This window comes from Merops nubicus, unplaced genomic scaffold, assembly GCF_000691845.1.
Source record: "Merops nubicus isolate BGI_N331 unplaced genomic scaffold, ASM69184v1 scaffold3137, whole genome shotgun sequence".
Classification (NCBI taxonomy): domain Eukaryota; kingdom Metazoa; phylum Chordata; class Aves; order Coraciiformes; family Meropidae; genus Merops; species Merops nubicus.
Genome location: NW_008622150.1, coordinates 1 through 15,291, shown reverse-complemented (window position 1 = coordinate 15,291; position 15,291 = coordinate 1). Strand labels below are relative to the sequence as shown.

Sequence of the window (15,291 nt, the reverse complement as noted above, 5' to 3'; positions counted from 1 at the left end):
AAAGAGTGTCATAACTACTGTAGTTATTATCAGTTATGACACGTTGACCTTTGCGATGTGATACAAACACCACAGAATGGACTTCAGGTAGGAGTGCTTCCTGCATCTGTAACCAAACACCTCATGTGAAGTCTGTCCATCTGCAGGAATTTACTGTACAGTAGCCCAGTAGGAGTTAAGTGTGATCAGCTGCAAAAACTATTCTCATAACAGGCCAGCTCTGCTCACTTAGCTGCTCCAGTGCAAAACTCAGAACTTAATTACTCTATCTGTTCATTAGTAAGTCAAGTAAAAGTAGCTATCAATTTATCCTCCAAATTACTAGTAATTGCAGTGGGCCAGATTCTGATTGCACTGTTAATCAAATTTCAAGTAATTCTTTCATTATGTCCTGTAAAGCAAATAAAGTATGTTAGATTTAACACGACATAAAGTGCAGTGTTGATACATTCATATTTTTTCTCTCTTAGGCCATATAACTAAGAGATTTTAAGGGTTTCCAATTCCCATTAAAACCATTGGATGCACAGTATCACCTTCAAATTTACACTAGGTTTTTCTCATTCAAAGTGGAATAAATACTTTGGAAGAAAAATAAATATCCTAATGCCCAGCATAATGATTCTCCTTCACCATTAGATCTAGTGCTGTTGCTCGGGGCTTACTGTCTGCATTAGTATCACTTTTTTCCTAAGATGACTGCATAAATGATATTTTGGTAATTAGAACTCAAATGTATAGACTTCATCCCCTTGTAAGTCTTCATAAACTGCAATGGAAGCTGCACGCTTTGCAAGAAAGCTGAAAGATACAACTGGAGTAAGGAGTCCACACCATTCCTGAGGCAGGACTGATAGACACTGTACATTTGCATCATTCTTTGTGTTGACATTGACTGAATCTCACTCAACTGTTATTTCTTTTTGTACTTTACCATTGCCTGCAAATCTTGAGATTCATTTAAGAAGTTTTCTACTGCAATCATCTTCTCAGTCAGATTCACCATTATCTTTGTTGCTTTGGCACTTGAGCATTTTGATTGGTCCAAAAAAGCCTGCTGGGCTTTGTCAGTCTGCTTCCAGAAAGCTTCCATCTGTGGAATATGAATAAAAAAAACTAAATCCATGTTACTTCATTTATCACCTAGTATTTCATTACAGTGAGAGGCTTGTGAGCCTACTGAGCTACAAGTCACTGAGACTACAGACATCTTTCATTATTAGTTATAGTGAACGTTTTGCAAAGGTGAAAAGCCTATTTACTATATGATGATACATGTGTCAGTGGTACACAACCAGCAGGTCAGTCTTGACCTTTCAAAATGCAGTCATTCTGTGTAACTTGCAAAAATCTTGTCCTTAGTTCCTCACATACTGCATGCACCTATAACAGCCTACTATGTTGTTAGTATTAATGGAAAAAACTAAAAAAAGATAATCTACAGCCCTTTTTTTCTGGGAAGTTTATTTAGCTGCAAGAGCAGTCAATCAAGACTTTTGCTAAAAAAAAAACCTGAAAACTGGAACTGTTTCACCATCAAAGCCTTTCAGAGCCACATGCTACATAAGCACTTTATTACCTGTGCTGGCATTAAGTACTTTATGCAGTATCAGCACAGTGTCTGTGCCCACTCTGATACATTATTTTAGGGGTAACCTCTAGTTTTAGGCTCTGAATCCCATAAACACTTATGACTATGCACAACTGAATATTCTGTGGTCTTCAATGGGATTACTAGTACACATAAAGATAAGAAAATGTATCCATTGCCAAGATTTGTATTAAGTATCTGTGAGTTTTGAAAAAAAAAAACAACAAAAAACTGTGACAACGGCATCTGTGAGTATGGCAAAAAAACCCTTTATATTATTGAGAGAAGAGTGGATGAGTTCATGGTCCCAAGCTGTATGAATCTGTGTACAGGGAAATCATTGTCAATATGGATGAAAAGCATCTGCTGGCCTGAGTGACAGACCCACTGAAGGATGACTGCTGCTGGTGAATAACTGCCTCATGCTGCTCAGTGAGGCTGTCAGTCAATTTTTTTTTTTTGTGACAAACTCTAGAGAACTCAAACAATTTTTCACAAAGCAAAGTTAAATTGCAAAAGAAACTTGACAGAGATGTGCCACCGTTACCAGGACATCCACTATAATGTGAAAGGCACAGATAATCAAGAGAAAGCTGAGAAATTTCCCAGTGAAGCACTTAACCACCAGACATTAAAAAAATGTTAACTCCTCTACGAAAAAGGCCCAAGGTTGAGGTGATGGGCTGTTTAGTTCAGGGCTGAAATGCCACAGTCAATCAGTGCAGACAGCTCACAGAGCCATCAGTCTAACTAGTCAGTCTCTCATTTTCATCAGCAGTGAGTTTGCTCAAACCTCAAACAGAGCACTGGAAAGGAGGTTATCAAAAACATGTAAATATTTTCTATTGTGGAAAGTAGCTAAAGAAAAATGTTTTACTAAAGTATATGTGCAAAGTATACTAAAAGGTTGTATTGCAGTTATTTTCTTAGTACTTATTTCAGTTGGAAAGGTTTTATAGTATCTTATTACTTAATCAGTTATTGAGGATTGAAGAATACAAAATGTTAGGATAAAATTCCTAAAAGTCAGGCTACATGTATGCTTGAAATAGATCTTACCATCTGACCAGCAATAGATATTTCTCAGCTCTAAACTCAGCGTGATAAAACACTGTTTGTATAAGAAACCTATTGGCTCCCAAAGGGACTTGGAAATACTTTGCTGAAGCAATGTAAAAATGCTTTCAGGACTCATACACATCTACACTACTAATGTGGACTAGTCAACAAAACAGTTCAAAGGGAAAAAAAAAGCATTCGCTGTCAAAATAATAACATTTAAAAAAACCAAAACAAACAACTTTAGGAAAAAAACAAAGTTACATTATCTATTACGTGTTCAGAATATTCCCTTTCTTTTCTTTCTAAGTCTTCTACGGTCTGGTACTCTGAGTTATGGACTCCTGACATCTCAGTATTCTGGAGTCTAGAGTCAAGTTGTTTCTGTAATTCTTCAAAATCCTAGGGGGAAAAAAGCAAGCGATTTCCTGTTTAACACATAAACAGACATAACTTCTAAGTTCAAGAGTGAATTTTTATGCCAGTTCTGGCTCATGGCTAAGGAAGTGGAGCAAGAGTGTTCAGAAAGTTCTGTCACCAGGTAATGCACCTTCTGCAGCAAGCACAGACAACTCAAGGTATATGGCAGATACATATATTTCCTCTAGTATGTGAGCACAATCAAGACTCTTATCCATCTCCACTGCATTCAAGTTTTAGTAAGCACTGCTCCATGAGGTTTCATACTAAAAATCCTTTGAATCTACCCACAAATATTTTTAATTTAAGGCCTGTGCCCCATGTTAAACAGCAGCTCTGAGTGTACACATAGTATTTAAAAGCACGGGTAAGTGTCCAGGTATGATAATCAGATAATGATTCCTGCAGAGTGCTAGCACAGACAGGTGAATGCACTTGTAGTGCTCAACAAAGGACAAATTATAGGCTATGGGATTACACAGGGCTTTACAGTTCTTCAGGCCTTTGAAGCCAGGTGATTTTTTCTGAAAGTTAATGCTACTGACAAATACTAGTCTTCTGTTGTTATTTAGTAGGTGGGTACTGAAATGGATGATTTCCTCAGTTGCTGAAACACACTGTACATAACAAGCATTTAATTTTAATACCACTGAGTTTTGAGTGTCAATGCATTAACTTGATACCCTTATGCCTTAAAGAAATGTAACAAGATTTTGACGAACTTCACAAACAATTTCATCAAAATCTCTTGAATTTTTCTTATGATGCAGAACTAGCAGCATAGAGTCACTAAGGTTGGAAAAGGCCCCTCAGATCATAAAGTACAACTATCACCCAACACTACCACATCCACATGTTTTTGAACACCTCCAGGGATGGTGACTCCACCACCCCCCTGGGCAGCCTGTTGCAATGCCTCACCACTCTTTCAGTAAAGAAAGTCTTCCTAATATTGACTTGAAATTTCCCCTGGTGTAACTTAACCCTATTTCCTCTTGTCCTATTGCTTGTTACCTGGGAGAAGAGCCCAACACCCACCTTGCTACAAACTCCGTTCAGGCAGCTGTAGAGAGTGATACCGTCTCCCCTCATCTTCCCTTTTCCAGGCTAAACAATCCCAGTTCCCTCAGCGGCTCCTTATAAGCCACATTCCCTAGACCCTTCACAAGCTTCGTTGCCCTTCTCTGGACCTGCTCCAGCACCTCATGCTGACACTTAAACAAGTGGACCACTCCAGTACCTCCTGCATCTAATAAATAAAATCTAGTTTTTCCTTGCAGCAGCTCAGTGAAGTGTGTGAGGACACCAATGCTGTCAATCCTTATTGACAGTTAGGCTATTCTGAGAAACATGCTTAATCTATATTATTTCTGTGTTTATAATTTGAAGTTATTACCAGAAGTCCATCAGAAAAAGGGATTTGCACACCAAATCTCACTTTTCATTTAGTAAATATAATCAACTTTAACAGTAAGCCTGAGGATTTAAGGCAGAAGAGTGGTTTTAAGGCAAAATGCATTCTGATGTAATTATAAGGTACAATTGCAGAGATTTGTGATATTAATTCACAGACTGTGAGACTGCGTGAACAAAAGTCTGAACTAGAGCTGATAAGCTGATAGATTAATGCCTAAATGTGAAAACCCATCTGTACGTAAGGGGAAAAAAAAAATCATTACTGTGAGAAAATTAAAGATTGGACAAGGCTGCTCAGAGAAATGGTGGAGTCTCCTTCAGTGCAAATTATTCAAGACTTGAATTGGCAGGGCACTGGATAACCTTATTTTGCCCTGCTTCCTACAGAAGGTTGGGCCAGACAGTCTCCAAACCAGACTTTTCTATGACTCTACTATGGAAAATAGAACCAGCAGCTGTTCTGCTTGGATTACTTTTATAAAGCTTTTTTTCCGGCTAACTATCTTAAAAATAGTACTGTAACTCCCCCTGAAATGTATATAGACAGTCAATGTCTACATCTTCCAGTTCAGAAGTGGCATACAGTTTTTGATACAAGTGTATGGGGGGAAAAAAAAAAGGACAATGATGAAAATAAGTATATTTTCCCTTGATGAAAGCCTTGAGTTTCCTTCCGGTACTGTATTTCCTGCTATTTTATTATCAGTAATGATACATGCAACCAAAGACCTGGTAATTAGAAATTATTAAATCTGACTGAATAAGGTTCACAATGTTCTGTTTGCTTGAATGGATTCAACTACAAAATACTTTTATCCTTAACAGATTACACACATCACTGTCCTGATCATACAATAACAAAGAGGAAACACACACAAGGTAATGGAAAGAATCAACTAGCAAGGGAGTTTATTTGCATTTCTTCTGAAACAGACTACAAATGACATTGCTGTTTAAAAGCAGCAGGTGAGACAGCCTGCTGTGGCAGCCTGCACCAACTGGTGGGATTAACTGTTATTTTCTGTGATCTTAAATATGAACCAAGAAAGCCACTCACATTTTCTTGAATTAAAAGGATCTTCTTGAACAAATCATCAGTGATCTTCTTTTTATGATAAAAGTCCATGAAGTATATTTTAAGAACCTGAATAAACATCTACTTAAAAGGAAGAAAACAAAATGTAGGGTAAGTGCCTGTTCAGTACTGTCAGGACATCTTCGTGGTAACTTTTGTTGATTTAAATCAGTAAGTGAAACTACAGTGAATCACAAGCAAAATAACAGAAACATCAGCAGCAATTCTGCAGTATTTTCATTGGGAAAAATTCTGTGGCTTTGGCTTCAGTAAGATACTGGTATTACATTCTAACAAGCACATAATCTTATAATCTTGTAATCAGGTTGACACATTTTAAATTGTCCTTTACTGGAGAAAATGCAAATCACTTAAAAATATAAAGTCAATTTTTCTAAAGTTTTATGAACCTCTAAACTGAAAAATACTAATATATTCATTACTATGATTTAAACTGTAGTCAGGCAAATGAAGTATCACACATTTTTACATAAAACCTGAAACTAACAATCTAGTTACCTTCTCTGGCAAAAATACACCTATTTTGCAACTGTGTGCTTTTTGTTTATTTTAAAGATTGTAATACTCTTATCTTCAAAAAATATAGTTTTGAACACTGGGATAATTTTTCCTTAACCTCTTCCCCTCTTTCCATAGTTACAACTGTCAGTGTAAAAATAATTCACTTCATTAATAACTGCTGCAGCATTTTCCAATCTGAAGATGAAAATGTGAAATTTGTTAACAGCCACCTGGGTGTTACTCATGTACTTGAAAACTGACAACACAGAAGTTGGCCATTTTAAACATATAAAACCATATTTACGTACTAAAACAGTTATCAAAGCAAACATTTCAGCTGAGAAAAATCTGGAAAATAAGCTATAATTGGAGCTCAGTAAAACAGAAAACCATAAAGCAGCCATGTTTTGGATGTCACTTGTCAATGTTTTGGAATGGGGTTTGGCAAGTTTTGAACACACATACCACAAAGATACCACATACTGTAAAAAGGAAAAAAAAAAAAAATCAGAAAAACACTGAAAGAGGATGTTTTGTTTCCCTAGACCTGATGCTAAGAAAGACTAATTGAAATTAAAGAAAGCAGAGTGGAAAAGGAAGAAACTCTTCTTTAGATGGAAATTTCTTTTCCCCTGCCAGCAAAAATATAAAGCTACTCAAAGCTTCAACTAAAGTTCAAACTCATCTGCCTTTTGTGGTTGTTTCTGGTGGACCATAAAGTGTACTAAATGCTCAAATTTCTGAGTGTTTCTGTGCTTATATCACCATGTTGTTAACTTCATTTACAAATTGGTGATTTAATTCTGAGATCAAATTCAACCTTCCTTAGCCAAGCTAAACTCCTTTCTGGAATCCGATTTCACGTTTTCTTTCTCATCTACTTTAGATGAAAATAACCCACCAGGGGAGAAGCTGCTTTCCAAGCTTATGTTCATGCTTCCTCCTTTGGGTTGAATAGACATTTGTTCAGAAAATCCCACCCCTTGAAATATTTTCAGTGTATTTAACAAAATATAATCAGAAATTACATGAAATGATCAATCTTTTTAAACACAAAGAGGTCAGGAAAAATAAGGAGAAATGTCCAGATTTGTATTAACCAAGCTAAAACTTAGTAATGATTCTGTACTTGATCACAACTATTCTGTGGCTTTAATTGTAAACATCCAGTTTTTGTTTTGTTTTTCCTGTCAGCTTTGGACGCTGTTACTTGATATAGGTAGCTATCTGTGGTTTAAATGGGTACTTTAAATCCTCTGTCCTACAAAATCATTACTATTGTACTTATCACATTGGTACTGATTCAGCTAAACTGAATTTTCCATTTTATTTTAAGAGCTTGGAGTCCTTTGAGTTGCAATGCACAAGTATTGTCCTTAAGACATAAACTCATCTAAGTATTTTTTTTCCTCTTTTTATAAATCTCAAGTGCTGTATGCTATTCTCTGGAGTAAAGTTTAAAACAAAGTTTTAATATTACCCAGACTTACCTACTGTATTTCACAGCCTAACATATTTCATTATATTTTATTCTTTTATGAAGCTCATATACATGCAGAACAAGAGAAAACATAAAGACAAGACTGTAGAATTGCAACTCTGCTACACTACTTCCTAGCTAGCAAGTTGTTTCTTACTTCCTAAACTGATATTCAGCTAAGAGGTTCACAACAAATAGCCATAAATGAGACGTGAGTACCTACCATGTGTTTTTCTTTTCTGAGTTCAGTATCGAGATGCATGAGATCTTTTAAAATAAGACTGCAAAGGCAGAGCTTAACATCAAAGCTAAAACAAAGATTAAAAAGTGTTAATTTCAACCTAAATGAAGGTTACACAAAAGGGCAATACCATGTAATAGTTTCATTTAGCCACTGAATTCTCTTAAAAGCATTATCCCAAAACAGCAGTCAAGTCACTTTATTTCCACATTGCCTTCTCTTTCAGATAGAATCTCTCTACATAAAGTAGGCAAAACAAAATAGTGCTTTTAACAAAATTGGATTTGCAGTTCCCTTTAGAAAAAGTGAAGGTAAATATAGGCATGAGTGGATACAACAAAGGGAAAACAAGGCTTTAAATTAAAACAGCTATAATAGGAGTGAACATTTTGAAAATCTTCATCCTTATTATCTTCTACAGTCCCCTCAGGGATGACTTTATTCTTGCTAATAAGAATACAGACACGTATGTATTCATGTACAGGGAACATTGCCATGGTGCTTTCTTTATGTGGTGGATGTATGCATTCCAGCCCAGCCTTTGGTTTACACCACACCTTTAGCAATTGTCTTGAAAACCACTGGGGGACGCTAGGCAATGACCAAACACAAGGGCATATGTACTGCTTACCTCTCACAGGTTAGCACTTCAGGGAAGCTGGTCACCTTGAGGAAGGCTCGTGCCTGAAACCTGTCATCGCTTGTTGTGGAATGTATTGTTGTGGAGGAGCTGCAGTCCTCTTTATCTCCTTGGCTCAGGGATCCCAGGCTGCCTGATGTAGATGCCTCCATGACCTGATTAGGCAGAACTGCCTGCTTTGGATTTTCATGCAAAGATGGATTGGATGAACCATCTGCCAAAGGCTACAGTCAAAGAAAATTCACAAGGTAATAAGGAGATAAACATCTCATCAATTTGCAGTTTGCTTTCAAGTGAAAAATTAAGCAACATACACAGCAAAAGCATCTCCACAGAAATGAAGATTAATCACACTGACAGGTTTTTGCATCGCCGAGAGAGCGTTCCTCTGTTGCAGTTACCTGGTTGATGCATGTTTTCTTACTGAAGGGCAGATCCTTGTGGGTTTTTCTTACAGCTCCTTGGAGAGACCCATCATCCATTAATGTTAAAGGTAAGAAGAGGTCTCTTGACTACAGTGAAAATTGACAGGACACTATGTAAAGCACTGCAGGTTTCAGATGGAGCTGAAAAGCAGCTGATGCCTTGCAGAATAAACCAAGTCAATGGGCTATAAACAAAGAAAGATCCCTATTAAGCAGAGAGGCAGTATGTTTTCTCCCACTACTTGACTCTGCAATTCACTCTGATAGAGAATGATTGTCATTGACTTTTACAAGTAGAATCTAAAACCTTACCCTAAATTTCTGATTGATGGGATAAATCACTTTTGCCTTTAGTGCAAATGCCGTGACGTTGCTGTTCAGAGGAGACTCGCCTTCCTGCATGGAAGAGAACACAACACATTTGGGAACAGCACTGCATCTGATGGTTGCTCACCCGAAGTACTGCATGCCCCTCTTGGTTAAGCAACTTAGAAATTCCTATTGATAACTATTTGTCAACTGCTTCTGCTCTGGCACAAGAAGTCTTTTTGTAAGATGCATTAAGAGTAGGAAAGACAAAAAAAAGGGAACTTTGTCATTACCACTGCTCCAAAACGTTTTTCTTCCTGCAGGGGAAAACGGGCAACAGCTGATACTCACAAACTATTTTAATTTGCGTGTTTTTATCCTCCCTGTAACAGCACCTAAAGATTTCACATGAGAGACTGAAATTATCTTAGTAATAGAAACTACCAAAGGATAAACTCCACAGATATCCATCATGGCTATTTGAACTGAAAGACAGAATTTATAAGGAAACAATAGATTAAACAAAACCAGCCATCATTCTTCCAGGAAGAACTTTTATAAAATACAACCCTTACCTATAATCTAGAGAAAATACTAATGTTCTTCCAAACAACTTTTATATATAATACATTCTTTTCATACAATCTGCTATATCATGTAATCTGCCTTTCTGCTCCTCCTCTTTCCTAGCTACTGCTTTATGCACTGGAACAATGGGATAATAGCTTTGTTTTGTGAGGTTAGGTATGGCTTAATAAAAGGTTGGCTGTAAGCAATAGATAGAATGTTTAAATCCAAGCTTTAAGAGATTTCCTATTTGTCACACTATTATAACTTTTTGTGGGTTTGTCTCATGAAGTGAATGAATCTGATTTGTCAAAACACAATCTTCTTTAAATAGGTTTTTCTAGAAAATATCAAAGCACTAATAGAGTCTAAAAATAGAAATGGGAAAAGAGCAAACTATGTCAGTCAGTAGACTCATCATTACACCTTTTTATCTCCATTTCATTTATTTCCAGAATTAACTTTTGGATTTACTGATCAAGTGAAAAGCACAGGGTCAGTGTCTGGAACACTTGCTCATACTGAGCAGTCCCACATGCACAGGGACAGAAGCTGGCCAAGCTACTGCTCTGCAGTGGCTGGAGACAGAGCAGCTCCAGTCCAAAGCTGGTATCGCTATGTGCTACAGCACATCCTGCTACTCAGCAGGCATGAGTAATACAGTCATTATTAATATGGTATTTATGGTATTATTGCAATGTGGAAGGTCTCAGAATGAAAATACCTGCTTTTCTGAAGTGCTCTAACCTAATTAAAAGCCTTTTCCATGTATGCTTCCTCATGAACTGTCAATCTGATGATAGTAACAGCAAAAACCTCTGGGAATCAGAACAAACAAATACAAAAAAAAAGCCCACAAACTTCAGTAGTTAGACACATAGGTGGAGAAAGTCCCTTCAAATCACAAGGTTACTTCCTAATGTATTATAAATGAGCTAATACATTTGGGAAATTAATATAGTTGTGAATGATCAGTTTTAAAAGACCATGATCCCATTTGAAAAGGACTGGTAACACACAAAGTTGTGTCATTGCTAAGTTCTCCCATGGGATTTACACTCCCAGAGAAACTCATCTGTGCCAACTTGTTATGCTGTACTTCAACTCAAGCAAAATGAGCAACCACGGTTTGTCACCATTCCTGATCAAAAAACTCAAAGGAAGATTCAATTACCTGCTAGGATTTAAACCAACAGTAAAACTTTTACAAAAATGTGTGTCTCGAAACCAGTTCTCATTACAAGCTAAGCACCAGACTGTGTGGCTTTAATTGATGCTTTCTGAGTGTGTTTCATTTATGTATAACAGACTGAATGAGTTAGCTGAACTGCACATTTTTTTAAAAGCAAGAGCAGCGAAATCAGCTTTGGGTGAAAGGCAGTGATCTAATAGCTACACAGTAGGAATAGTTCTTGAGTTATTTTGAGATTATCACACACACAAAACTGTTATTTGTATTTTTGAATGAGGGTGGGTTACGCTTACAGTTTATCTCACTTTTTTCCCCAAATTGTTTCTCTAATTGCCTTTGAATCCCAGCTCACCACAGTGACGTTTCAGTACCTGTGGTCCTTTGAATTTGCACGTTACCTGCGGCTGGTACCTGATGGGAAAACTTCCTATGCAAGACAGCTATTGAAGATGCTGCTGTTTGCAAACATACTCATTTTACTTCATTTAAACTTTCTCCCTCCACTGATCTACTCAGTCCAAGTGAGAGCTGGAGCCTCCAAGGAGGCTCTAGAAAAAAATAGTATTTGTTCCAGACATGATGAGGGAACTTTGCTGCTGTCAAAGTTCCTCTAATAAATCTCCTTCTCCAGGAGAGAATCCACTATCAACTATCAGCACTGATTTCAGTATTTAAGAACTTATTCTTATGTCAATATAGTTAACTTTTGCCATCAGCCTTTTGAAATGAAGGACAATGTAGAAACTAAACCAAAGACGACCCTGCTGAGGATCTTGATTAAAGTATCCAAAACCAGTCCTCAAGGAGAAACAGAATTCATAAGGCGGATGAGTGTCTGAAAGTACTCATTGCTACATACAGCAAAACGGACATCCACCAACATGAGCAGAGCTTTACCTCCAGCACCATTTCCTCTTTTGTTGTATAGGGTTCTGCTTCACTTTTTGTGAGTGTGTGCTCTTTTTCATCTGAGTTGAAGCTTTCCACAAGTCTCTGGGAATCATCTTTCTAAAATTCCAAAAGAAAACAGATTAAATACAACACAGAGATCATACATATTCACTGGAAACACCTTTGACAGCTGCCTGGGCACATTCATGTCTTCATCTTGAAAATTATTTCAGTATTAGTTGAAAATTTTTAAAAAATACAATTTGAAAATTAATGAGAATTTTGCATATTTAAGAAGGAATAAGTAAAGCAAATGAACTTTATTAATCTGTCAGTCGAGAAGCAGAATGTTACTCTGAAAAATTGTAAGAGCCTGTGAACATGTCAAATCAATCAATCTGCTCTCAAAATGTCTTGCTACAGGATATGGAGTTGAGCTCATAGTCTGAGTTGAAACTACCCAATCAAAATAAGTTAACTAAACTTGTCTATAATTGCCTGCAGTGAAGAGAATGACAAGTATTTTTGCTCCCCTGCTATGACAAAAACTTCCTAAACTAAGTTTTATGTGTGGGAAAGTTCCTGCCAGGAAGAAAAAAACATCAGAAAATGTTCACCAGTGCTCTTCCTTCCCCAAAAGCAGCTTTATCATTGGCCTTGGCTTCCTTAACACACACAGAGTTGTTGGTACAGACACAGACGGTACCTCCTGCTGCACACTCTTCCCAGTGCACTAGATGGACCAAAAAATAATACCAATGTTGGTTGATACATCCAAATTGCAAGGAATTTCTTTAGTGAAGGAAAAGATGGCACCCACCCTACCTCAATTGCTTTTTAAATGATTTTTCAGGTTTTCAATCCACTGACTGTTTTTCGACGTAGTCCAACGACAGAGCCGCAGCCACTACATGTGTAATTGTCTTATGTAAAGATTCTCCTTGAATTGTTTGGCTACTTTGTGTATAAAATAGTAAAATTTCCAGAATATAGAGAACTACCCAGCCTTTGAATACATTTCATTTGTTACGACTTGCTTCTGGCACCTCTCTGGAAATCAGATACTCAACAATACAGATCATATTCTTGGGTTAGCCTCTAAGATGTGGTGAATTGCAGACGCTAGTTCCTAAAAATCTACTTATGACAAAAAAACAGCTATAATTCTTCCTGAGAATCCTGTTACTTTTTTATTCCAAACCAGAAGTTCAGAAAATGTAGGTTGATTGATCAGGACGGGTGGAAATAGCCACATTGAGTTCACCACTATATCTCACACCATAGTGACTCCAAAATAAGAATTTTTCTCATCTTTTTTCTTCAATTTTTCATATTCATCTAGTATATTCATCTTCATTCCTTTGTATTTCTAACACTATAATTTTACCAGTATTTGATTTTTTCCTGGATTCATTTCTTTCTTGCTAACATTTCTAATCTCATCACCTTCCTCTCCATTTGTTTTTGTCCTTTGTTACTTCTGCAACTGAAGCTGCTACAGAGCTCCTCTTCTAGAGCATTAAGAAGTGGTATACAACCTAGTCTAACTGTAACTACTGCAACACTTAATCAAGCTAATCTGCCAGAATACCATAGAGACAAGCCCCAACCCAAAGGGCCCCAAGAGCCTCCAGGCAGCGCCGTCCTCTTAACAGGAGAGTATTATGGATAGATATGTATGAGAGCACCCTACACGGTCTGCAGCTACCATGGTAGAGTCCTCCTCTGAAAACTATCCCAGTGCGTCCTATGCACAGACCACCAAATCAGTAAGGCACTTAACTGTACATCTCCAAATCCCACAGATTCAGGTTGAGATCTACAGAATGGTGATTAACTGGGGCTCAGTGACAAATGCTGGTGGTTTAGGACAGTGCCTATGGCTGCTCTGGACTCCAGGTACTTGTCCTGCTCCCATTGCAAGGGTAACTGAGCTGCTTGGGAGGGAATGTGGCATACCTGCATGAACGATCAGTGCTCTTACTTTGGACACAGAAAGCTGTAATCTGTGCAGTTCCGTACCCGCTGTACACACTACAGCCCTGCTCCACAGCACCAGTGGGGCAGACAATATAAAGAAGAAACGGGCACAGACAGCCTAAGGTAGCCCTGTTTGAGCCCTGTTTGACTTGGGAAATCAGACCCACAGGATACAACCTGCCCTTTCTGCAACATGCTCCGTAGATGCCTGCAGCCAGTTTATTTTTCTTTTAAAATAAACAACTTTTTACAGCAGCAGCAGCGTTGTTTTTAATGTCATTTAAGCACCTAAATGCATCTGAAGATTTAGTCCAGAGAGAACTAACAACTTCTATTCCCTATTGACATAAATGACATAAAGTATAAAACTGTAGATGGCTATATTTGAGTTGGTAGTGACAGTGCAATAACGATACCACCTATTAAGGCAGGGAAAATGAGCAACTGAATCAGAGAGGCTTGCACTCACACAGGATGCATTGATCCAGTATTTGAAATGGCTCCATTACTAGGCTAAAGCATGGCTTCAAACAGAGTTTCAAACCTACCACTTAAAAGCAGTTGGGAGCAAGAGGGTTCTTTTATGTCAAGTTTAATGATGATCAGCACTAGGAGATACTCAAATGCAGCAGTGTTGTTATAGCTGAAAAAAGGTGTGGTTAAAAACCAAGCCAAACCAGACCCCATGCTGTAGGGTGGCAGAATGCTCTGTAGGGCTCTGAATTTCCCAGCTGCACCAGCACAATTTGGGACTAAACGTGATGGGAGAAGAAGCAGAAGTCCGTAACAATTCTCAGAAAATATATTCCCCACATTAGCAGTTCTGCAGGTATGTGCTACCTCCAGAGTCCTTGAGTCCAAATAAACAATTCACGTAACAAAGAGATGTGAACCATCCACTACAGCCCTTCAAAAGCAAGGCAGGTATGATTCTGTTAACAAAATCACGGTTTAGAAAACCCTGTTAGTTTTGCACCAAGCAAACCACCATCAGATACGTTCTGCCTCCTTTATTTCTTGAGGGTGTGTGCATGGGTTGTACTAATGCTCTGCTTGTGCTGTTTGTAAAACCCTGTTTCAACTTTGGAAAAGTTAGTAAAACGCTTTGGAAATCAGCTTGTTCTTACTGTTTTAGGATGTAAATAGCGCTCATTTTCAGTTATGTCATGAAGTTTCTGCAAGCCAGGCACATCTTCTATTATCCCCAAAGCTACACAGCCTCGTAGAAGCATCGATGGCTGTGAGAAGCAACTAGTGGGTAGCTTATGTTAGAGATACCGACCAGTAAGACAATATTGAGAACATATAAATACTTCAACCGGCCTCTCTTCTGAGACAGCCCGTTTGTTTCAGTACATGTTTAAATGAAGAAAGCAGCGAACCCACTTTCCATCCCGACCTACGGGGCTCCCCACCTACCGCCGAGCTCGGGCACAGCCCGCCGGGTCCCGGCTGCAGAGCGCGCCAAGGCCGCGCGCCAAGG

At 38.0% G+C, this 15,291-nt stretch overlaps 1 protein-coding gene across 1 annotated transcript in view; it reads right to left on the bottom strand.

Moving 5' to 3' along the window:
• EVC (Ellis van Creveld syndrome) overlaps positions 1-15,040 on the bottom strand; it is a 53,627-nt gene extending 38,587 nt beyond the window's left edge. The window contains exons 1-8 of the mRNA XM_008944668.1: positions 14,936-15,040; positions 11,835-11,945; positions 9,182-9,265; positions 8,436-8,668; positions 7,787-7,871; positions 5,544-5,642; positions 2,915-3,052; positions 935-1,093 (exon numbers count right to left, since the gene is read on the bottom strand). Of these exons, the coding sequence (XP_008942916.1) occupies positions 935-1,093; positions 2,915-3,052; positions 5,544-5,642; positions 7,787-7,871; positions 8,436-8,668; positions 9,182-9,265; positions 11,835-11,945; positions 14,936-15,040 (1,014 nt within the window). The remainder of the gene's footprint in view (positions 1-934; positions 1,094-2,914; positions 3,053-5,543; positions 5,643-7,786; positions 7,872-8,435; positions 8,669-9,181; positions 9,266-11,834; positions 11,946-14,935) is intronic.
• Positions 15,041-15,291: the final 251 nt, after the last annotated feature.